Below are 25783 nucleotides of genomic sequence, written 5' to 3' on the forward strand. Positions count from 1 at the left end.
TGTAGACATTAGTGAAAAAAAAAATCTTAGGAAAAAAAAAAGAATGGACTCCATTTAGAAACCACTGAAATGCCTCTCAAAGGCATTTTGGGAAGGCAAAAGGCTTCTTTTTCTCCCTCTTTCAAAATCGATTGCTGATGGGGTATTGTGCCCAACAACTACCTGTTTTCTATCCAAGATGTTTCAACCTTTAAGCTAATTTTGAGAGGGCATGAGCTCTAGGTTATGAAGCCGATGCTATGTCTCCTTTCCTCCCAAGGGAATGGTTTTCTAGTTTGTGTGCTACATTTTAATATTAAAATTACTTTACAGACTGTGTATACGCATGTTTTTGTAAATACATAGAGTATCTCTGAAAGGATATGTAAGAAACTGGTAAAATTGGTTGTCTTTGGGAAGGGGATGTAGGGGGACAGGGACGGAAATCTTATTTCTTACTCTATCCCTTTTCACTCTACAACCTTTTGTAAATTGTTCAAAATAAATAAAAATAATAATTACTTCATAAATAGTAAACAGTAATAACCTTGACTAGATGTATGAGGCTTGTTTATTTGAAAGGGACTTCTTTTTTAAAAATTTTTAAAAGATTTTGTTTATTTATTGGTCAGAGAGAGAGACAGAGTGCACAAGCAGGGGGAGTGGCAGGCAGAGGGAGAGGGAGAATCAGACTCCCCACTGATCAGGGAGCCCAGACACAGGGTGTGATCTCAGAACCTTGAGATCATGACCTGAGCCAAAGGCAGACGCTTAACAGACTGAGCCACCCAGGTGTCCCTGAAAGGGACTTCTTAAATTGTAACACTGACCTTGCAAAACACATATTCTCCAGGTGCTTCGGTGGCTCAGATGCTCAGACAGTTAAGTGTCTGCCTTTGGCTCAGGTCAGGATCTCAGGGTTCTGAGATCACGCCCTGCGTCCGGCTCCCTGCTGAGTGGGGAGTCTGATTCTCCCTCTCCCTCTGCCTGCCACTCCCCCTGCTTGTGCTGTCAAATAAATTAATAAAATCTTATTTTAAAAAAAACCATATACACACATACTCTCACTCCTCAAGCCTTTGTGACTGCTGTTCCCTTAGCTTGGATTGCCCTTCTCCTCTTTATCTTCCCTTTTACTCCAATAAAATCTGACAACTTGTGTAATTTTTCAATTTCCAAAGCACTTTGAGATACCTGATCCAATCTTCAAATGCAAAATACACAGTAAGTATAAATATTTTTATCTTCATTTAGTAAATAAGAACACTGAGGCTTAGAAAGTGTAGCAGGCTTTCCCTGCGATTACTGCATTTCAGAGCTAGAATTCAGATCTACAACTACTAACAGGTTAAGTGCTCTATCTTTTCTTTTTTTAAGCAATGAAATCCTATTTCTTTAATGGGGCAATTGGGTAAACATGTACAAAGATGCTTAGTAAAGTGCTGTGTAATATTTTAAAAAAATATTTTAAGTAATCTCTACACCCAAGGTGGAGCTCCAACTTAAAACCCTGAGATCAAGAGTTGAATGCTCTACCAACTGAGCCAGCCAGGCCACGCAAGTGTTGTGAAATAATACTATACAATAAATACTACGCAGTTACTAAAAACTATGATGTAGATCTGTATTTACCATGGAAAACCTGGAAAAACATCCATGACACTGTATACAGTGAGAAAAGCAAGTTAAAAAGAGGTACACATTTAACACTTAAAAAAAATTGTTTATGTGTAGAAAGAAGCTAGAAGGATATACGTGAAAGTGTTTTTTAAAAACAAAGACTCTAAAATTTTGTATATTACCACTAATAGATAAAACGCATTAAATGCTTAATCTGTGCCAAATGCTGGGCTAAATCTATTTTACATGTATTGTGTCATTTAGTCCTCACAATAACCAACTTGCCTAGGACCTTGCTGCTAAAAATGCAGCTGACCTGGACAAGTATCAGACCCCAAAGCTCATGCTCTTCGGAGCTAGATCATCCTGTCTCATATACAAAGATCATTTATTTTATAATCAGAGAAACCCACGAGTTTAAGAAAATTCGGTTCAAAACTCCACTTCCCCAGGTCTCTGAATTCCCCTAACAACGTTTGTCTTACAGCACCTACGGCAATCTCATTAGCATATAATTGGTTGGGTCCCTCTCTCTACCTCTCTTAGAGCTCAGGCTGGCAGGCCTGAAACTCAAGCCCTCTGTGCGCGCTTCTTACGTGTGACATTGAAATGTCACATTAACTCGACTCAAGGAGAACTTGAATTGAGGAGTAGTGCTCGCACGACATTAAGAATTTCTTTTCAAGAAATGCTGAGTCGGGCCAAAGCGAGGCCTCTTCGTTTCCCTCTCACACAGCGGTCTCCTTGTTTGCACCCTCTTATCCTCTCTCCCTCCCCAGCCCTCTCCTCCAACCCGGGCTGGTAGCCTGAGGGTGTCCTCGGTCGCCTGCCTGCCGCGGCAGGCCGCCACCAGAGCCGCACTCCAGCTCTCAGGAAAAGAACAAGGAGGAGGCCTGGAGCGGACCTCCACGTGGGCACGGGAGCGGCCATCTCGCGTCCTGGCAGGAGCGGTCTGCGGGGCTAGATCAGCAGCCAGACAAGGGGAGCTGCTGCCCGTACTCAAGATGGCGGCCGTGGAGGGCGTGGCCAGCGACTCGGAGGTTCCGAAAAGGTGCGGAATCATGGCGGCGACCGAGGAGCGGATCCGGGAGGACGGTGAAGAGGAAGAAGAGGAAGCAGTAAGTGGCACAGCTGCGGCCTCCGCGGCGGGGGCGGCGTGTGGGGCAGCGAGTCGGGATGCGGCTGGCGGGAGGGAGAGCTCTGGGCGCGCAGAGCCGGGAGCGCCGGCCTCGGCCCTAGCAGCCACACCGTAGTTGGAATGGGGAAGTAGAGGAAGTTACCTTAGGTAACGTCGCTTGCTTCCTTTCGTTGAAAGCAGGACCTAGTGTTCACAAAGGTTGAGATTGCTGCAGTGGGACTTTTTGGCTTCGCTTGATAACTGCCTCTTCCTGCACACTCCCGTGCTAGCATGTTAACTCCTCTTTCTTCCACCAGGAGCAGTTGGTTCTGGTGGAATTGTCCGGAATTCTTGATTCAGACTTTCTATCAAAATGTGAAAATAAATGCAAGATTTTGGTGAGTCTTCTAGAATTGGGGGATTTCTGTAGATTTTCTTATATTTAAACAAGAATGAATAGTGCAGTACGTATCTCCAAAGATCTGTTCCTCCTTACAAAGCACTGAATTCTAAGGACAATCATAGAAAAGTACAGAGGGGCTATGGGAGAAAATGCCATACTCTGCTTGAGTGTCTGAATGTGTGCCTGGGGAGAGTTAAAAATTTAGAGGAGGTAGCATTTTGTTATCAACCTATATATTTAGAAAAAAATACATTGTTTTAGATCGTGAGCGGGGAGAGAAAACAGTGAAGACAGGCTCTTAGATATGCGCACAGATTAACTGGAGAAGGGAGGAAAGATGCCTACTAAGACTTTAAAGACCTCACACTCTCCTGTCGACTTGAGCTGTGGTGTCATGTTACCATCTGTTTTATCACTTTAAAATCTTTGAGCTACTGTTGACAAAACTTTTTCTGTTCTTACCTTAACTTGACGAGGATGTTGATTGAAATACTGCCGGCTATTTGGATATGAATGAAGTATTCTTCAGATTTTAACTGCTGTGATCAGAGCATTTTTAGCTCTTACCTTGTACTTGCTAGGACAAGCTCCAGAGGTTCCCCAGTTTTGGAGATCACTCTCCTTGGTAGCAAGGTTACATATTGAAGGCTCTTTCTTTTTTTGGTTTTAATTGAGATATAATTGACATATAACATTATATTTCAGGTGAACAACATAATGATATAATAGTTGTATATACTGGGAAACAATCACCACAGTAAGTCTAGTTAACATCCATCACTACATAGTTACAATTTTTTTCTTGTAATGAGTATTTTTTTCCATTAAGTAAGCTCCATGCCCAACATGGGGCTTGAACACAGAACCCTAAGATCAAGAGTTGCATGCTCTACATAAAGACAGCTAGCCAGGCACCCTGTTATAATAATTTTTAAGATGTTACTCTCTTAGCAACTGTTAAGTGTACACTATGGTATTATTAAGTAGATTAATGCTGTACATTACATCCCCAGGACTTACTTATGTTATAACTGAAAGTTTGTATCTTTTGACTACCTTCACCCATTTCACCCAAACCCCCAAGGCTTTTTGTTTTTTATAGAGGGGGAGGAGAGGCAGAAGGAGAGGGAGAGAGAGAATTCTAAGCAGACTCCGTGGCCAGCACAGAGCCCGAGGTAGGACTAGATCTCATGACCCACCCTGAGCCAGAATCAAGAGTTGGATGCACTTAACCAACTGAGCCACCCAGGAGGCCCTGCAAGGCTTTTTCTAATGATGATTTTTTAATGATCCTGTATTCTGTTGCAGGGAATTGACACTGAGAGGCCCATTCTGCAAGTGGACAACTATGTCTTTGCTGGAGAGTATGAAGGTAGGAGGATGTCAGATAGATGGAACTCCTTTTTTTATATGCGTTTCAGAGAAAGTTAGTTACTTGTCAACAAGTTGCCTTCACTTTTTCTGCAGATACTCTTGGGACCTGTGCTATATTTGAAGAAAATGTTGAACATGGTAAGTGCTTATATTGTTGACTCAAATCTTTTTACTATGAAATATTGCAGACTTACTTTTGTACAGTAAATATTAAAATTAAACATCTCATGTGCCCATTTTCTAGCTATATCAAATCCTACCGTTTTGCCAGATAGTTAAAAAACATTCCAGATACATTTGAAGCCTCGTGTATACGCCTCTTGGATATGCCTCGTGTATACTCCCTTCCTCTGTCTTGATAATTACGCTCCTGAATTTGATGTTTTCCTTTCCTATACCTGATTTTGTATTACATATATATGTATCCACAAACAATGAGTAGCATTTTTCGGTATACTTTCACACTTGATACAAATTACAGCAAATTGTGTATCTTTCTTACAGGTAGGGATAGGTTTTGGGATTTATACATGTTGGTATGTATAATTCTATTTTCCCTGTTGCTAAGTATTCTATTTGTGACCATACCACAGTGTATTCTCGAGTTACTGAACATGTTGATTGCTTCCATTTTTATCAGTAATTATTAGTAACTATGAAAATTTATTGAATGCCTTGTATATGTCAGGCATTGTTCTAAATGCTGCATGTGTTAACTCATTTAATCCTCATCACAAGTCTGTGAGGTAGATACCATTGTTGTCTTCATTTTATATTTGAAGAAGCCAAAACACAGAGAGGTAAATAACATTCCCAAGGTCGTACACGAGAGACAGAGTCGGGATTTGAACCCAGGTGGTCTGGTCCAGAGCCCATGATCTGAACTATGCTTTTAACTCACTGCAGAAATGCGGCCATGAGTATTTTGTGTCTCCTTGTGCATGTATGCAAAAATGTCTCTAAGATATACACTTAGGAATGGAATTACTGGATTGCTGAGTGTGTGTTAGGTTTAGCCATATGAAGTGACCAATTTCAACTGAACATGGACAGTTTCATTTGGCTCAGCCTAATAGGTGGTGGTATGATCTTTTCTAAAGTGTGGTGTCAGTGATGTGGGGAAGTTTTCAGTGTGCTTCACACCTCCGGCTCAGAGCCTTATCCTCCCTCCTGCCTGTGCCCACGGTTTGCTATAAAGCTGTAACCACAGGCAGCAGGTTGGCTGCAGGTTTTTTCTCAGCCTTTTCTCATGACTGAGAATGTCATCGCTCCAGTCTCTGGCTTCAAGTAGTAAGTCTGACTTTGGTGCTTCATTTCGAGTAGTAGAATTTGAGACCTCATTACCCTGTAAGGCCACATTCCTGGTCCCACATCCCTCCTTCAGGGCCGGAGCCTAGCAGGCAGATAGCTTTAATTTCACTCCCAGCTTTGTGCTCCGGCCCTCTGGAGATATTTGTTGTTTTGGGGTCCAGTTGTGCCTTCATTGTGACGTATTTTATCTGTCATTCTTCTGTGCTGGGAGCAGGAGGGATGAGTTAAATTTTGGACTTACTACCCTATCTCAAAGGAAGTGGTTTAGTCTAACTCTTTGAACTGGAATTATTGAGGCTTGGTGTGATTATTTGGTGGCATCAGCAGTAAAATAATTGAATTCGTTTTTTGTTCTAGGTGACACAGAAGGCAGTAATAAAACAGTGCTAAAATATACATGCCATACAATGAAGAAACTCAGCATGACACGAACTCTTCTGACAGAAAAGAAGGAAGGAGAAGAAAGCATAGGTTAGTTCGCTTAGTTCTCTGAAAGTAGGTGATTTACTATTGGCTTTGACAATGACACATTGCTGCCAGGACATTCCTTGTACTTTGTAGTAACAACTATGTTTTATGGAAATTGAGAATGTTCCCTGAAAAGTACCAGATATAGATTTAAAATTCATTTGAACTGTAGGGGCACCTGGGTGGCTCAGTCAGTGGAGCTTCCGACTCTTGATCTCAGCTCGGGTCTTTTTTTTTTTTTAAGGTGTTTTTTTTTTGTTGTTGTTTGTTTTTTTAAAGATTTTATTTATTTATTTGACAGAGAGAGAGTACAAGCAGGGGGAGCAGCAGGGAGAGGGAGAAGCAGGCTCCCCCTGATCAGAGAGCCCAATGTGGGGCTTGATCCAAGGACCCGGGGTCATGACCTGAGCTGAAGGCAGATGCCCAACAGACTGAGCCACCCAGGCCATCCCTCAGCTCAGGTCTTAGTCTCATGGTTGAGTTCGATCCCCGTGTTGGGCTCTGCCCTGGGCATGGAGACTACTTAAAAAAAAAAGGTAAAGTCAAAAATTTCATTTGGACTTTAGTGTAGCAGAGGGCGCTGGTGACATATAAGAAATTTCTTATCTGCTTTGCACTGGAAACCATTGTGAGGAGCTGTCAAAGAAACTTGATAGATTTCCAACCCCTAGGGAATTCAGCAGCCACCAGCCTCCCCACCCCTTTAATTGAAACTTCTTTGTAAGTGGATATGACAGGATCTGGATTCTCTAAGGTGAAACCCCGGAGGATCTCCTGGAAACTTGGCAGCAGTGGTGGCAACCTTCCCCAGGAAGCTAATAACTGGAAGAAGCTGGCTTTACATGTGAGGGAGGGACTCTGGGACCACAGTTGTTGGACATCAGTTTCATTCTTAACGTGCATCCACTGAGCCTTCTCCAGTTGCTGGTCATCCCAAAGTAGAGACTTTAGACTAGTGCTTCTTGCAGCCGTAGCAGGCACATGTTTGTGGAGAGAAACAATGAATAATCACTTGATAGTTTAAAAGCTCATTGCTCATAAATGAAGTAAGACAAAGAAAGATAAACGATTTCACTTATATGTGGAATATATTAAAAAAAAAGCGAATAAACAAAAAGCAAAAACAGATGCATAAATACAGAGAACAAACTGGTGGCTGCCAGAGGGGAGTGAGTGGTGGGATGGACAAAATGGTTGAAGGGGAGTGGGAGATACAGGCTTCCAGCTGTACATGAGTAGGTGATGGGAGTTAAAGGCACAGCATAGGGAATACAGTCAGTGGTGTTGTAATAGTGTTGTGTAGTGACAGATGGTAGCTACAGTTGTGGTGAGCATAGCATAATGTATAGACTTTTCAAATCACTATGTTGTACACCTGAAACTGACATCACATTGTATGTCAATTGTACTTCAATTTTTAAAAATATTTATTTATTTATTTATTTTAAGATTTTATTTATTTATTTGACAGAGAGAGCACAAGCAGGGGGAGCAGCAGACAGAGGGAGAAGCAGGCTCCCTGCTGAGCAAGGAGCCTGATGTGGGACTCGATCCCAGGACCCTGGGATCATGACCTGAAATGAAGGCAGACGCTTAACCAACTGAGCCACTCAGGCGCCCTCAATTTTTTTTTTAAAGATTTTATTTACTCATTTGAGATAGAGAGAGAGACAGAGGACAAGCAAGGGGAGGGGCAAAGATAGGAGGAGAGGGGAAGCAGACTCCCCACTGAGTGGGGAGCATGACATAGAGCTTGAGCCCAGGACCTAGACATCATGACCTGAGCCAAAGTCAGACACTTAACTGACTAAGCCACCCAGGCACCCCTCAAATTATACTTCAGCTTTAGAAAATTCACATAATTTGAAAAAAAAATCTCATTGCTCAAAGACATATTTCAAACTGCAGTTAACCTGACTCTAGTGATGAATAGTTATGGCTTGATATTTATGGCTTGATTTATTGTATTTTAAGGAATAAACATTTGAAGGTACATTAATCATGTAGAAATTGATTGTACCAATTACACATAAGTACATAAAAAATCTTTGTTCCTAGCATGTGTATCCCAAAACTATCCTTTTTAGCACTCTGTGAAAATAACAGGAAGAAAGAGGTACTCGAAGCTCTAGAAAGAACTTGAAAGGTAGATACATAGCTTAGCTATTATTTAGATATTCTTTTTTAAAGAAAAAAGTTACACAATTTCCTTTCCTGTAGTCTTTAATAATCTAATAGGCCGTTGGGAAGATTTGGGTATTTTGTTTAATCACATAAATTAGTTAGCCAACCGTTCAAGGCTGGGTTTGGTATGTATTGCTGCATGGAAAATTACCTCTAAACTTAATGGTTTAAAAAGACAACAACAGAAATATTTTCCACAGTTCCCGTGAATCAGGAATTTAGGGATCAGCTTAGTCAGGCAGTTCTGGCTTGATGTCTCTTGATGTTGCAGTCAGCATGTTGGTTGGACTACGGTGACCTGAAAATCTAACTAGAAGATGGCTCCTTCACATGCTTGGCAGGTTTGTGCCAGCGTTTAGCAGGAGGCCTCCATTCCTCGCCTCACCACAGTGCTGTTCGAGTGCCCTCCTGACATGGCAGCTGGCTTCTTCCAGATCACGTGATCTGTGAGAACAAGGTAGAAGCCACAATATGTTTTATGAACCAGCCTTAGAAGTCACATTCTGTCATTTCTGCCATGTCCTGTTCATTGTGGGAGGAGATGAAATAGGGGCATGAATACCAGGAAGGTGAAGATCTTTGGGGACCGTATTGGAGGCTGGTGACCAAACATGGCAATCTGCTGTAGGCAGAACAAAATAGAAGGAGATGTGGTCCTTACCTTCTGGGAATTTGCACTCTAAAGTAAATCACATTGAAACACATGTATGAATGTGACTCAACACTCTTTTCATTCAATTAAGTATCTGGAATGTGCCACATATCATGCTAAATAACAGAATAGGATGCAGGATGGCTTCAAGGTTTTTAACCTGGTGACTAGGTGAATGATGCTATTGCAGGGGGAAAAAAAATGAAAGAATTGTTGAAGCTGTTAGAGAAGGACTAATCAACTTCTGATAGAAGGAGATTTTATGGTAATAACATATGAGAAGATATGGTATCAGCTGTAAGGATGTTTCTTTCTTTTTTTTTTTTTTTTAAAGATTTTATTTATTTATTTGACAGAGTGAGAGAGACAGCCAGCGAGAGAGGGAACACAAGCAGGGAGAGTGGGAGAGGAAGAAGCAGGCTCATAGCGGAAGAGCCTGACGTGGGGCTCGATCCCAGAACTATGGGATCACGCCCTGAGCCAAAGGCAGACGCTTAACTGCTGTGTCACCCAGGCGCCCCTGTAAGGATGTTTCAATAAGCAGTCACACAAGAGTTAGTTTATGGTGAGGAATAGGAGCAGTTGGAAGTGTGAATGGGGGGCAGGATAAGTTGCGGTGTCTTAGAGATATCCAACGGTATTTTGAAGATGACAGTAAATAGCTCAGCCTTGCTATAGAAATTAATGAGGATCCACTGAAAATATTTGAAGGGGTCATAAGGATAAAAGAAAAATGACTTACATTTTTTTAAAGATTTTATTTATCTATTTTAGAGAGAGTGCACACAGGGAAGGGTGGAGGGGGAGAGAAAAGGAGACGGAGAGAATCTCAAGCAGACTCCCCACTGAGCACGGAGCGTGATGCAGGGCTCAATCCCACAACCCTGAGATCATGACCTGAGCCAAAACCAACAGTCGGACGCTTAACCTACTGAGCCACCTGGGTGCCCCCAAATTACTAGCATTATTGAAACAGTTCTTGATTATGGGGGTTCATTGATGGGTTAGGGCTGTGACTGTAAGTATGAAAAGAATAACAATTTTTTTCAAGTTTCTTCTTTTTTTTTTGGAGAGGTGTCTTATTTCAAAGTTAGATGTTCACTCAAAATGGCACTTGAGTGTTGAGTTGAAAGATGATAGGGTAGGGGCGCCTGGGTAGCACAGCGGTTAAGCGTCTGCCTTCGGCTCAGGGCGTGATCCCGGTGTTACGGGATCGAGCCCCACATCAGGCTCCTCCGCTATGAGCCTGCTTCTTTCTCTCCCACTCCCCCTGCTTGTGTTCCCTCTCTCACTGGCTGTCTCTATCTCTGTCAAATAAATAAATAAAATCTTTAAAAAAAAAAAAAAAAAAAAAAAGAAAGATGATAGGGTAGTATCATCTATAATGGAAACTGAGGAGAAAATTGTGGGGAACTGGAAGACTTTTCTATGAGGCATGAGGTGGCAGTGAGAGCTCAGATTATCTCAGTGAGTTGGGAATTGAACTGTGGAAGAGAGGCTTGGAATAGTAACTGAAGTTGATTAGTTTTAGTGATTTTTTTATGGTCTGAATTATTTTTTAAAAATTTTAATTCGGGGAGCACCTGGGTAGCTCCGTCAGTTTAAGCATCTGCCTTCAGCTCAGGTCATGATCTCAGGGTCCCGGGATTGAGCCCCAAGTTGGGCTCCCTGTTCAGCAGGGAGTCTGCTTCTCCCTCTCCCTTTGCCCCTCCCCCTGCTTATGTACTCTCTCTCTGTCTCTCTCTCTCTCTCTCCAATGAATAAATAAAATCTTAAAAAAATTTTTTTAAATTGAAGTATAGTTGATACACAATATTATATTAGTTTCAGGTGTACAACATAGTGATTTAATAATTATATATATTACAAAGTGCTCACCGTAAGTGTAGTCACCATATAGTTACTACAATATTATTGACTGTATTTCACTTATAGTGATTTTGATGTTGCATATACTATGGGCATTCCAGAGTCTCCATGTAAGATGGAAATAATGTGATTGTTTATCAGTAGTCATGGCACCATGTTCATTGATTTATGTTGGGGCTTTATTTTGACATGTATTCATAGGATGAAAATTTAAAGAGAGGGGCGCCTGGGTGGCTCAGTTGGTTGAGTGTCTGACTCGTGATTTCAGCTCAGGTCTTGATCTCAGTGTTGTGAGTTCAAGCCCCACATTTGGCTCCATGGAGCCTACTTTAAAAAAAAAAAATTAAAGAGAAATATAGGTAAGTAACTGAAATTCCTTTTCCATATTCCTTTCCTGGTTTGTCCTCCCATCCCTCACCGTCCCTCATTAGGTGGTGTGGAATGGCTGCAAATCAAGGACAATGATTTCTCCTATAGACCCAACATGATTTGTAGCTTTCTGCATGAAAATGAAGACGACGACGTGGTAGCTGCAGCCTCAGATAAATCTTTGGAGTTGGAAGAGCAAGAGATTCAAACGAAAGATAATCCAAACCTGAGTTATGAACAGGGGAAATCACTGAACTTGGAAGTAGAGAATTCTGGTCCTCTTATTGATACCCCTTCTTCTGACACAGAAGGTTATGTTTTTATGGAACCTCAAGACACTGCCTTGGAAATCACTCCTAGATGAAATGTTTCTCATTATAACTAGTAGTGAACTTTTTGGAGTTTTTATATAAAATAATTGTGTAGCTTTCAGTTCACTATTTTACTATTTTTGTTCCTATACATGATTTTTGACTACAGCACAATTTAATATACCAGAGTCATTAAGGACCAGATATGAATTGAATTTTTAAAAATCTGGTATAAATGACTATAGGGGCCCTTTAAATTTCTTTAAATTGGAAGCTTTATTAAGGTGAGTATGTAAGTTTTTTATTGCAGCCATCACAAATTACTGCAGACTTAGTGGCTTAAAACGATACAAGTGTATTATCTTATAGTTTTGTAAGTCAGCTGACATAGGCTGGGTTAAAATCCAGGTGTTGGCCGAACTTCATTCCTTTCTGGAGTTTGGGGGTTGGGGAGACTCTGTTTCTTTGTTCCTTTAGTTGTTGTCAGATTTCAATTCTTTGCCATTGAAGGATCAGTGTCCCATTTTCTTGCTGTCATTGATGGCCATTTCCAGCTTCTAGAGGCTGCCTACATTCCTTGGCTTATGGTCCTCTTCTCTTCAAAGCCAGTAAATCTCTTGCTTCTTCCATCAGCCTGTCTCTGACCCATCTTGCTAATTACCTGACCCAGTACCTGTTTTTTCTTTTTTCTTTTGTAACAATCCCAGAATTATTCAGGTTAGCAATGTTCCCATATATGTGTAAATATGTGGCCATATGACTAAGTTCTGGCCAGCGCCATGGCATTATAAGTGTTGAGTGATGGATGCTTCTGGAACGTTTCCTTAAACTTAAGGCATAGAGGGAGATGGGCCAGTTCATCTTTTCTTTTTTTCCTGCTGGAACATGGATGTGGCGGCTAGAGCTTCAGGAGGGTTTTTGGACTGTAAAGAAACCTTGGAAACAAGCCATGAGTGGCAGAGCAACAAGATAGAAGATTGGATCCTGATGTGATGCTGCCCTGGACTGCCAAGAATAAAGGTTAATCTTTCTTTTCCTTCCTGGTAAAATGGTTTCAAGTTTACCTTTTGGCACTGTTGCTCTGGAAATCTACTAGAGAAGGTAATAATGGAATGTCAACTGTGATGTCAGGCAATATTGTTTGTGATTAAAAATGACCCCTTATTGGGGTGCCTGGGTGGCTTAGTTGACTAAGTGTCCCAGTCTTGATCTCAGCTCAGGTCTTGATCTCAGGGTCGTGAGTTCAAGTCCTGTGTTGGGCTCCATACTGTATGCAGAGCCTACTTTAAAAAAACTAAATAAATAAAGACCCCTTATTGGTAAACTGTGTCTAGACCAGGGAGACTACAACAGCTATAAATGCCCATTGGAAAATATGGACTTTGGACTTACTTAAGTACCGTGTAGTTTGTTTGTTTGTATTTTTAAGTAGGCTCCATGCCCAACACGGGGCTTGAATTCACGACCCTTATATCAAGAGTCACATGGTCTACTGACTGAGCCAGTCAGGCACCCCAAGCACTGTGTTTCTTATTACAAAGATTCCTGAAAGCTACAGTCATGACTATTTCAAGAGATGTTGGTTCTTGGGAAGCCTGAAGTTTCTAAGCCAGCACGGCTTCTTCACCCACCCAGATGATCTTGTCTCCTTACACCTGAACTGACACCTGGGTGCCAGAGTAAAGCCTCCTGTTGAGACAAACCTCATGCTGCTGTGCTGTTTCCAATGAAGTTAAGTGAGTCTGGTGCGGGGTTCAGTCCCATCAGGCCTATTGGGTCCTGTGAGTGTGAATGTCCTTCCAAACCTGTGACGATTGCTGCTGTTCTGGCAGAGAAGGCACTGCAACTACCTACCTCTGGCCTTTATGTGAGAGAAGTAACTTGTCTCTTGTTTAAGTCACTCCGTAGTAGCCGCACTTAATCCTATTTACTACATTACGCATTTTGAACAATAAAGTATAAGGAAGTAGAATGGAAGATTCTTAAGATGTCTAATCTTGCTAAAGAAACTGATCTAGACTGATGTAGTTGTACCCTAAATTGAAGAGGATAATAAAGTCTTATATTCTGAAGAGAACATAATGTGTTTTAGTTCCTTACCTGTAAATGTTTGGAATTTAGTAAAATAAATCTTATTTTTCAACTATGAAATATTTTGTAAGACTAGAACTTCACAAATGAATTTCTTTTCCATTGATCTGCCTTAGTGACTTAGTAGAATTACTTACAAACTAATCTTGGAACTACAGTCTCGATGTAGCTGTCACAGTACTACTTCTGACACTGAATGCAGCGGTTGGCTTTTGCTTACAAATAACAATATTCTATTTAATAGGATTATTTTGTTAAGGTGCACCACGGGCAATTATTCCTTAAGGCCATTATGGAAATGTTAGGAAATCCAGGCATTTGTTCATTATGTGCTACATAGTTGATCGTAACAAACTTATTGATAGATATGGCCAGGTGAGTGAAATTACTGATGATACCATGTGGTTAGCTATTCAGTAGCAGCTGTAATTTTTTAGAATCTACTGTTTTCATTTTGTTCTCATATGAAACCGTGCAGACTTCCTAATGTGTCAGGCTTGCATCCAGTTATCTTCCAGAAATGTCATTGATTCTAAAAATGGGTTTGCCGTCTCTCTTTTATGACTTCCACCATTATTTCCTTACAGAATAAGAGAATCCTGTTTATAAAATTATCTAGAAGTACACATTGACTCAATACAGAGTGAATATACACCTTCGTTAATGACAATATGTAGTTTGTTGATACTGCTATATATATATATGTGTGTGTGTGTGTGTGTGTATATATGTATATATATATATATATTTTTTAAGATTTATTTATTTATTTTAGAGAGATTGAGAGAGTGGAGGGGAGGGGCAGAGAGTGTTTAGCAGACCACACTGAGTGCAGAGCCCGATGTGGGGCGGGGCTCAATCCCACAACCCTGAGATCATGACCTGAGCTGAAACCAAGACTCAGTCGCTCAACTGACTGTGCCACCCAGGTGCCCCTATTTTTTTTTCTTTTAAAATTTTCTTTTGGGCACCTGGGTGGCTCAGTCGGTTAAGCGTCTGCCTTTGGCTGAGGTCATGATCTCAGGATCCTGGGATCAAGTCCTATGTCAGGCTCCCTGCTCTGTGGGGAGCCTGCTTCTGCCTCTGCCTCTCTCTCTCTCACACATGAATAAATAAATAAAATCTTTAAATTTTTTTTTTCTTTTTTGGGGGGGTAGGAGGGACAACTGGTACTTTGTTCAGGGTTTAATGTAGCCATACTTGCATATCATGAACAAGGATGTCAGGTGGCAAAGATCCTAGTTTTCTCAAATCCAAAATAAGAGTTCTTTCACTGTCATGTCTTTACAGACTCTTATTTTGTGTTCGTATTCCATGCTCCCATTTGGTGCTTGTAATTAGTTTCCGATTGCTGCTGTAACAAATTACCACAAATTTAGTGGCTTAAAACACCATTAAATTTATTATAGTTCTGGAGGTCAAATTCCAAGATTAAGTCTTATGGGGTTAAAATCAAGATGTCGATAGGGTTGCATTCCTTGTGGACACTGCAGGGGAGAATCCATTTTCTTGTGTTTTCTAGCTACTAGAGGCTCCCTGCATTCCTTAGGTTGAGGCCCCTTTATATTCAAAATTGGCAATGTAGGATTTTCAAGTCTCTCTCTCTTTTTCACCTGCTTCTGTCATCACATCTCTGATTCTTACACTCCTGTGTCCCTCAGGGTCATGGGATTCAGCATTGGGCTTCATGCTCAGCATGGAGTCTGCTTGTCCCTCTCCCTCTGCTGCCACCACTCTCTCTCAGTCTCTCTCAAATAAATAAATAAATTTTTTTAAAAATTAGAAAATAGAATCTTTTAGGGGCGCCTGGGTGGCACAGCGGTTAAGCGTCTGCCTTCGGCTCAGGGCGTGATCCCGGCGTTGTGGGATTGAGCCCCACATCGGGCTCCTCCGCTATGAGCCTGCTTCTTCCTCTCCCACTCCCCCTGCTTGTGTTCCCTCTCTCGCTGGTTGTCTCTGTCGAATAAATAAATAAAATCTTAAAAAAAAAAAAAAAGAAAGAAAATAGAATCTTTTAAAAAACCCACAAAAGACAGAAAAATAATGGAAGACAAAAATACCAACAAAGAACAAGGGCAACAAATAGAAAACAGTAATATATATGATAGATATGAATCCAGCTGTATCAACAATAATTTTGAATATCAGTGCTCTAAATGCACCAACTAAAACAGAGATTGTCCGAGTGGATCAAGAGACAAGACCCAACTAAATGTTGTCTACATGGAACCTACTTTTAAGACATATAAAGATTAAAAGTAAGTGGATGAAGAAAGATACCATTCTAACAGTAATCCGAACAGTAGGAGTAGGTATATTCGGACAGAGCCAAATTCAGACCAAGGAAAGTTATTAGGGATAAAGAGGGACATTACATATTGATAAGGTGGTCAATTCTCCAAGAAGACATAACAATCATTAACATGTATGTGTCTGAGAATAGAGCATCAAAATACATGAGGCAAAAACTGACAGAATTGCAAGGAGATATAGATGAGTCCAGTAATAGTTGGAGACTTCAGCAACTCTCGGAAATGGACAGATTGGGTAGGCAGAAAGTCAATAAGGACATGGTTGAACTCAGCAACTCCATCAGTCAACGGGAATGCGGGACATGTATAGCCTACTTCATATAACAATAAAATATACATTCTTCTTAAGCTCACATGGAACGTTCATCAAAATAGACCACATTTAGGGACAAAAAACCCCTTATCAAATTTAAAAGAATAGAAATCATACAATGTCTGCTCTCAAACCACAATGAAACTAAACTAGAAATCAATAACAGAGAGCTGAAAAATTCCAAAATACTCAGATTAAACAACACACTTCTAAGTAACACAGTGCAAAAAGAACTCTCAAAAGAAACTTAAAAATATTTTGAACTAATTGAAAACACAATTTGTCAAAAGTTGTGGATACAGTGAAAGCAGCCATTAGAGGAAATTTATAGCATGGAATGCATGTATTAGAAAAGAAGAAAGATCTAAAATCAATCATCTAAGCTTCCATGTTAGGAAATTAGAAAAAAAAAGAGCTAATTAAATCCAAAGTAGGCAGAAGAAAGAAGTAACAAAAATTAGAACAGAAGTCAATGAAATTGAAAACAGGAAATCAGTTGAGAAAATCAATGAAACCAAAAGATGATTCTTTGAAAAGATCGTTAATTGTTAAGACTCAAGGCTAACTAATTAAAAAGAGAGGAGACAGATTATTAATATCAGAAATGAAAGAGGGGAACTTCCTCAACTTGATAAAGACTATCTACAAAAAGCCTACTGTTAACATCATATTAAGGGTGAGAAACTTGAAGCTTTCCTTTTAAGGTCAGGAAAAAGGCAAAGATGTCCCCTCTCACCGCTGCTTTTTAACATTGCACTGGAAGTCCTAGTTAATGCAATCAAATGAGAGGGAACTAAAAGCATACAGATTGGGGAGGAAGAAATAAAATTGTTTGTTCCAGATGACATGATCATCTACATAAAAAATGTGAAAGCATCTACAAAAAATCCCCAAAAACAAACCCAAAAACTCCTGGAACTAATTAGCAATTGTAGCTGAAATGCAGGATAGAAGTTAATACACAAAAGACAACTGCATTCCTATATACTGGCAATGAACAAATGGGATTTGAAATTTAAAACACAATACTATTTTTATTAGCACCCCCAAAATGAAAAAATTAGGTATTAATCTAACAAAGTACATACAAGATCCATATGAGGAAAACAACAAAACTGATAAAAGCAATCAAAGAACTAGATGGAAAGATATTCCATATTCATGTATAGGAAGACTCAATATTGTCTGGATGTCAGTTCTTCTCAGCTTGCTCTACAGATTGAGTGCAATCCCAATCAAAATCCTAGCAAGTTATTTGTGGATATTGGCAAACCGATTCTAAAGTTTATATGGAGAGGCTTCCGGTGGCAGGGTCTGTGGAAGGGGTGGTAGGTGGAAGGTGGCAAGAAGAAGTCCCTGAAGCAGGCCAAGAAGCGGGCCAAGCAGATAGAAGAGAAAGATAGGGCATTGAATTAGAAACAGAAAAAGGAGCAGAAGAAACCCGAGGAGCTAAAAGTGAAGGCTGTGGGGGAGGGCCCTCCTGGCCACAGGTGGAATTAAGAAATCCGACAAAAGTAAGCTGTTCCTTGTGCCTGAGGCAATGGTGATCCTTAATTCCACTCCTGTTTAAACATCTCGATTCCCTGTCATAGTATCTGTTGCCACCTATAGCTAGAATGAAGTGTTGTCTTAGATGCTGTTGTACATTTCAGAATAAACTTTTGTTAAAATCAATCAGGCATTAAAAAAATAAAGTTTATATGGAGAGGCAAAAGACCCAGATAGCCCACACAGTATTGAAAAACAGTAGGAGGACTGACACTACCTAACTTCAAGACTTGGTATAAAGCTACAGTAATAGAGACAGTGAGAATTGGCAAAAGAATAGACAATACAGAGTAGACAGAATACAGAGCCCAGAAATAAACCTACATAAATATAGTCAACTGATTTTATTTTTAAAGATTGTATTTATTTGAGAGAGAGAGTGGGGGGGAGGGGCAGAGGGAGAGGGAGAGGGAGAAGCAGACTCCCTGCTGAGAGCGGAGCCCAACGCAGGTGCTTGATTCCAGGACCCTGAGCTCATGACCTGAGCTGAAGGCAGACGCTTAGCTGACTGAGCCACGCAGGCGCCCCTAGTCAACTGATTTTAGACCAAGGAGCAAAGGCAATACAATGGAGCAAAAGATAATCTATTCAACAAATGACACTGGGACAGCTGGATATCCATATACAAAAGAATGAAGTTGGATCCCCTGTCTTAAACAATATGAAAGGTTAATTCAAAAGGGACCAGGGGCCTAAATGTAGGAGCTGAAATTATAAGATTCTTTGAAGAAAATGTCGGGTGCTGGTCTGGCCTGGCTTGAGAGAAGTCAGCAGGCAGGCACAATGGCAGAGGCTGGGCCACAGGTGCCGATGCCCCTAGGCACCCCAAGACAGCTCTAGAAGAGCTTGGGACTTCTTACCACCAAATTTATGTCACTTCTGCAGGAGGCCATGCTTGACGTCAAGCTGGTAGCTGACAGCCTCTGTGCCAGGTGTATGACATTACCAGTGTGCTGAAAGGTAGGGCTGATCCAGAAAAAAATCTAAGAATAGCATCCAGTGGAAGTGTGTGGGACCTGGCTGCAATACCCTGGAAATTGTATAGAAACATAAAAGCTGATTGAGCTCAAGACAGATGTCAGGGACCTGCAGTAGCAGGAGCAAGAACTGGACAAGCACAAGATGGGTGCAGCAGAGCAACTGGAGGTTCACAGAGGACAGGGCAGAACAGCGGCTTGGCCTGTGTCACTCATGAGAACACCTGCAGATGTTTTGTTGAGACATCCTCCTGCCAGGCAGTAGTAGCACCTCCAGGTGCCCATCCCAGAGGGTCTCAGTGGGAAAAGTACCAGATTCAGGTACCAGATTTCAAGTACCAGAAGCATCTGAAAAGTGTGAGTGGCCCCATTGAGGTGCTGCTGGTGAACAAGGAGGCGTGGAGCTCACTGCCCATGGTGGTGCCAGTGCTGCCACCTGCAGATCTTTTCCTGATCCCCCTTGCTGGCTCTAGCCCCCTACCTCTGCCCCAGCCTGCCCTGACCTAGCACCAAGATGCCTCTCACCCAAACAGTGCTCAGGTGGCCACTCTCAGCCCTGTTCCTGGCAGCACTGAAGCCTAGTGGGTGGCTGGTCCAACAGCTGAGATTGCAATGAGTGGTGGCTCTGGAACTGATATAAGGACAATGGTGAACTCAGTTTCGTCCCGCTGGACCCTACAGCATGAGACTGAATCCTCTGCCCCGCTGGACAATAGCAGCAGCAGCAGCAGCAGCAGCAGCAGCAGCAGCAGCAATAGCTCACCTGGACCCAACCCTTCTACTTCCTTTGAGTCCATCAGGGCAGACCCTACAGGGGTTCTGGAACTTCCCAAAAAGCTTTCAGAAATCTTCAGTCCCACCTGAGGGTGCATGAGCTTCAGAGCTGCTGAAGGAGCTGATGTCCTCAGAAGTGTTTGCCCCCCTCCTCCACCTTTCTTCACCCCTGAAGACCACAATTCCATCTATAACTTGGACAAAAGTAAAGGTGTCTGTGATGTGACTACGATGTGACTGATCTCAACCTTGAACTGACAAAAACATGCCCTATGTGGCTGAGACACAGATTGTCTGACCTGGGGGCTGCCTGGAGTCCTCCCCAACACTACTTCTTCCTAGCTTGAGAGCCACAGACCCAGCCTTCCCTCACTGCAGAGCTGTGGCCACAACTCCCACTCCTGCGCCAGCATCTGTACTATGCTAGGAAAGCAGAGGAAAGAGGCTCAGCCCTGTCCACTGCGGAGCCAAGGTGTTTGCCTCTTTTTCTCTGGGGACTTCTTGCTCTCCCCCAGTCCTCCCAGAACCCAGGCTCGACTGCCACTCAGTGGCACAGAACCGAAGACCCACCATCACCCCACAGGGCACCTTGTCCAGCCCTACTGTTCTGTGCCTGCCAGATCCTCCCACTCCCAGGAGGGATGGAACTGGGTATTTGTTGCACCACCTTTAGACTTCACTTCTCCCCCTCCTTTTGACTCTACAGCTCCTCCTAGATCTTTTCAAATGCCCTTTGCTGCTGGGCCCTTAGCCCTAAGAACCTGTGGGTGGTGGTGTTGGTGGGTGCTAACAAGGAAGGAACAGAGACGTCTTTAGCACGAATCTGGGTAAGTGCCTGAGGATTGGCCCAACCTCTCCCTGCCCCCTAGGTCTCCCTCTTGTTCATTCATTTACCCTCATTTAGAGCCATTTGCAGAGATTTAGGAAGATTTGCAGTAACGAATGGATTCCTATATAAAACTATTTTTATACTTTTTTCAGCAAAAGAAAATTGGAATATTTGTACAATGTCCAAGTGAATAAAGACCATGCCTAAGGCCAAAAAATAAAAAAGAGAGAAAGAGAAAGAAAGAAAATAAAGGTGTAAATCTTTATCATCTTGGATTAGGAAATGGAATCTTAGATATGAAAGAATATAAAGCAACTAAAGAAAAAAATGGATAAATTGGACTTCATTAAAATTGAAAACTTTTTTGCTTCAAAGGACACTATCTAGAAAATGAGAAGACACTCAATGGGAGAAAATATTTGCAAATTGTATATCAGAAAAGGGTTTCATGTCTAGAATATATGAAGAATTTATGTATGCTCCACAATAAAAAGACAACACAATTTTAAAAATGGGCAAGTAATTGAATAGACATTTTCCCTAAAGAAGGTATACATATAAATGGCCAATCAGCCCATGAAAAGATTTCAGCGTCATTTGCCCTCAGGGAAATGCAAATGAAGACGACTTAACACCCAGGGATTGCTTAATAAAAAAGGATGGACAATAGCAAATTTTGCTAAAGAGTGGAGAAATTGAAACTTGTGGTTTATAGAATGGTGCTGCCCCCAAAAGATGTCCGTGTCCTAAACTCAGGGATCTGTAAATATGTTGCCTTACTTGGCCAAAGGGATTTTGCTCTACGATTAAGTTAAGGATCTTGAGATGGGGGATGATTGTAAATTATCCTGGGGGGCCACATGTATTTACAAGGCTTTTATAAGAGGGATTCAAAAGTGCCAGAGTCAGAGAGAAAGGTGTGACAATAGAAACAGAAGTTCAAGTGATGCCTTTTGAATATGGAGGACTACCAAGGAATGCAGATAGCTTCTAGAAGTTGGAAAAGGCAAGGAAACATTCTCCCCTGGAGCTTCCAGGGGGAATGCAGCCCTACTGACATGTTTATTTCATTTCTTTGGAAGACAAAAAAACTTGTTTTAAGTTTTCCTTTTTTCTTTTAAGAAAGTACAGTTGTGCAGTCACTCTGTACATAATTGGTAATGTTAAGATTGGGTAGGATTCACAAATAAGGGTTTAGAAAAAATTTGTTACATAGGTGAAAATACTATCATTGAAAATCAAATTTTTCTTGCCCAATGTAAAGCACAACAAACTCTAGTTATTAAAATATGATTATAGTATTGATTGAGATTAAGTCATTGACATTAAATACAGAAAATTCAGGAAATATAGTACATATAGCATTTCAAGTGTTTTACTTTCATGGTAAACTTATAAGAACATAAATTTCCCACAAGGAAGGAGTAGTCTATGTCATTGGTGTATATTTGCAAAACATTTCAACACTACAAACACCAGAAGTATCAAGATGGGGCATTGGAAATGTTTTACTTTCATGAGAAAAAAGATAATCTAAGAGAAAGATGTAGCTATATGATATTAAGTAAATGATCCTTATTTGTTCATATAAAAAGCATGTTACTGTGACATCTTAATTTTAGATCTGCAAAACTGATTTCAGGGATGCCTGGATGGCTCAGTCAGTTAAGTGGCTGCCTTCAGCTCAGGTCATGACCTCAGGGTCCTGGGATAGAGTCCCGCATTGGGCTCCCTGCTTAGTGGGAGTCTGCTTCTCTCTCTGCCTCTGCCCTCTGCTCATTCTCTTTCTTTCTCAAAAAAAAAAAAAAAGAAAAGAAAAAGAAAAAAGAAATGAATGTACTGAAGTACTGATATATGCTATACGTTTGAACCTTAAACATGAACATGTATGAACATAGTGAAAGAAGCCAGACAGAAAGGGCACATATTGCATGAATCCAATTTTATGTTATGTTCAGAATAGACGTATCTATGGAGACATAGATTAGTGGTTGCCAGAGGTTGACAAGTAAGGAAAATTACTACTGGGCTGAGAGGGTGGGTGATAAAGATGTTCTGAAATTAGATAGTGGTGATAGTTGTACCTTTGCGAATATACTAAGAAACCACTGACATGTACACTTTACAGGGGTTAAATTTATGGTATATGAAGTATATGGCAATTTAAAAATTGGGGGGGGAATGGGGGTCAGCAGTGTTATTTTCTGCACACCTTTTATGAGCGAGGCACTGTGGTAGTTTTAAATTCTGCCTCACTGATCTTACAGTTCAGTCAGCAGTGCACATTTCACATTGATATTTTTAGCCACTACGTGAATACCTACCATGTTGTCAACCTTTTTAACATTCTGGGAGATTCCCAGAAGAATAACATCTGGTCCTTGAATATCTTATTCCGTGTATACACACAGGCGTGTACATCAAGCAGCTACAGGCGGTGTTACCTAGAGTGTTCATTTCCGTCTAAGAGACAAGGCAAAAATCTGTAACCAAGGGAACGCGTTAGTAGTCTAGGCATCTACGACCGGGTGGTTTCAGGAAGTGGCGTCACGCGCAAGTTCCGGTTCCGCCTGTTCCGGGCACTGGCCTATCTCGCGGAACTGCGCGGTGCACGTGCGTTCCCGGTTCGTGTTGCGGTAGCCATGGACGCTTTGGATCGCGTTGTGTAAGCGCGCTGGGTCCTTTCTCTGGGGGACGTTGGAGAGTGGGATTCCTGTGGTGGGAAGGAGTGAAAAAGTATCCGTTCCGCCGCTCGTGCCTCCCACTCTGCCAGTTGGGCCTGCGGTGGGCGGATCTAGCCACTAGCCCGGGTCTCCCTCCGTTGGTGGTGCTGCTCGCCGGGAGACGGAGACCCAGGAAGCCCACTAATGGGAGCTGCCAGGCGGTAGCACGGAGATGTTGGCTGCTTTTATCTTGGCCAGTTAGAAACGTCCTGGGCTTCCAAGAAGTGTGAGGTAATGAGTAGTCACCAGCACAAGGCCTCGGAATCTGACAGATGTAGGTGACAGTCCCGGCGCGTTCGCAAAGCTTTGTGACTTCGGGCCATATAATCCCCCTAAACCTCAGTTTACTTTGTAAAATAGCGTTCGTAATAATCATACTTCAAAGAGCTGTGAGGATTATTGGCGAGAATGTATGTACAGCTTTTGCTACAGCACGTAGAAATGTTGATTATGGCTAGCTTTTTCTTTCTCTTCTTGAGTTGATGTTTGTTTTAAATGCGTTCAGAAAATATTTGTTGGTCTCCTAAATAGTTCTGTTATTTCTTGAGATTTGCTTGGGTTAACAGGCAATCAAAACAAGTTCTTCTTTCAGTCATTAATTCAGCGATTTTTGCAGATCTGCAGTATATTCCTACAGGTATCGGGACGGCAAAGATGAGTAAGACTACGATCTGATTGGGGGACAAACAGCTGATAAAACGTACAAGATGTTATTTGCATTAGTTGCTGGCTAGCCAGAAGTAACAAACCACATGAACTAAATAGTATAGAGAACTTTTTTTTTTTTTTTTAGTTTAGACATGCTAAGTATTTCTTGATTTGGTTTAATAAACGTGTATCTTTATCAAACAATAAATGATTGGAAGCTTTATATTGCTTGACATTTTATCTGGAGAATTTGTAAACTCTGTGTGATAAATTGAGTGTGTTTATTCTGAGCATTTTCCTGCCCAGAGTGCCCATAGGACTGAAAGGGGATGGAGGGTCATAGTTACTTAAGAGAGGAGGAATTCTTTCAGTAGATGGAGAATTTGTAAACTCTGTGTGATAAATTGAGTGTGTGTATATTCTGAGCATTTTCCTGCCCAGAATGCCCGTAGGACTGAAAGGGGATGGAGGGTCATAGTTACTTAAGAGAGGAGGAATTCTTTCAGTAGATGGCAGAGAACTGTTGGAAAAGCAAGATATAGTAAAAGCAGAAGTGAAGCCCTTTTTCTGAACAGAAATATATAAAAACATTCTACTCCTCCTGTCACATCATAAAATCAGAATAACGAATTTGTTTTCCCTTCATATTTTGCAGAGTGATTAGTCTAGATGAGTTTTTAAATCTAGCTCATTTTGAAGATTGGCCTAGTTGTGTAAGTTGTGTGACCTTGGCCACATTACCTCCCTGGCCTCAGTTGCCTCGTCTGTAAAATGAAGATAATACTTTTACCTGTGTTGTGGGATCTGGGTGAAGATAAGCCTTAATAGAGTGACTCTATAAAATTGTCATTATTATCCCCCTTTGGTGGCAATAATATTTGACTTTCTCAGCTGTGATGTTGGATAGTGTATACTTCCTGGTAGGCATTGTGGTCTTAAACCTGGATGAAAGATAGGCAGTGAGTAGCCTCTCTGTGTTTAGTAACTGCCCACAGATTGATCACTAGTTGGTTTGCAATTCTTTGTGTTAGGGTAAGAGTACTGTTTGCTTTAGACTGAAGAAAAAATAATGGAGTAAAAATAGCAATAGTATTCATTGAGTCTTTTTTTTTTTTTCTTAATAAAGGTTTAGAAAAAAGCAGTAATAAAAGAATGCTGGGGATATAAAAAAATGAAAAAGCCTTTTTAAAAAATCAAAAGCTAATAAAATTAACACTTCATAGTAATAACAATACCTTTTACTATTATGTCCCTAAAAAGTGAGATTTTGTTTTAGTAGTGGAATCCTAACTGATAAATGTTATGTAATATCTGTTGGGTTTTAAGAATTTGCACGTTAGTCAAGTCATTGTTTTGTATTATGAGGAAAACGTTTTAAGTTGTTATGAATTGTGATTTTCTGAACAGAAAGCCCAAAACGAAAAGAGCCAAGAGATTCCTCGAGAAGAGAGAACCGAAGCTCAGTGAAAATATTAAAAATGCTATGCTGATTAAAGGGGGAAACGCAAATTCAATGGTGACACAAGTACTTAAAGATGTGGTATGTATCTATATACACTTTTTTTTTTTTTTTAAAGATTTTATTTATTTATTGGACGGAGAGACACAGCAAGAGAGGGAACTCCAGCAAGGGGAGTGGGAGAGGGAGAAGCAGGCTTCCCGCAGAGCAGGGAGCCCGATGCGTGGCTCAATCCCAGGACCCTGGGATCACGCCCTGAGCCGAAGGCAGACGATTAATGACTGAGCCACCCAGGCACCCCTATATACACTTATTTTTTAATTTTTTAAAAAGATTGTATTTTTAAGTAATTTCTACACCCACCGTGGGGCTTGAACTTAAAACTCTGAGATCAAAAGTTGCACGCTCTACCGACTGAGCCAGCCACACGCCCCTGCACACTTACTTTTCAA

At 41.2% G+C, this 25783-nt stretch overlaps 2 protein-coding genes and 1 pseudogene across 3 annotated transcripts in view; all 3 read left to right on the forward strand.

Annotated features, from left to right (window-relative positions):
• The first annotated feature begins 2308 nt into the window (after nt 1-2308).
• On the forward strand, nt 2309-14374 carry GTF3C6 (general transcription factor IIIC subunit 6). The gene is made up of 6 exons (XM_008706217.2): nt 2309-2717; nt 3034-3114; nt 4428-4491; nt 4587-4631; nt 6162-6275; nt 11409-14374. The coding sequence occupies exons 1-6, from the start codon at nt 2604-2606 to the stop codon at nt 11708-11710; spliced, it is 720 nt and encodes a 239-aa protein (XP_008704439.2). The 5' UTR covers nt 2309-2603; the 3' UTR covers nt 11711-14374.
• A 4330-nt stretch (nt 14375-18704) lies between these two features.
• Nucleotides 18705-20678, forward strand: LOC103676995 (annotated as a pseudogene).
• A 2366-nt stretch (nt 20679-23044) lies between these two features.
• RPF2 (ribosome production factor 2 homolog) overlaps nt 23045-25783 on the forward strand; it is a 37087-nt gene continuing 34348 nt past the window's right edge. Inside the window, exons 1-2 of one of the 2 annotated variants that reach the window (XM_008706216.2) lie at nt 23045-23166; nt 25280-25412. In XM_008706216.2, the coding sequence (XP_008704438.2) occupies nt 23144-23166; nt 25280-25412 (156 nt within the window). In that variant the 5' untranslated portion in view covers nt 23045-23143. Of the gene's footprint in view, nt 23167-23225; nt 23456-25279; nt 25413-25783 lie in introns of those variants that run through there. The other variant, XM_040627641.1, reaches the window with a different exon arrangement.

The sequence above is a fragment of the Ursus maritimus genome, unplaced genomic scaffold, assembly GCF_017311325.1.
Source record: "Ursus maritimus isolate PB19 unplaced genomic scaffold, ASM1731132v1 scaffold_13, whole genome shotgun sequence".
In the NCBI taxonomy this organism is placed as follows: domain Eukaryota; kingdom Metazoa; phylum Chordata; class Mammalia; order Carnivora; family Ursidae; genus Ursus; species Ursus maritimus.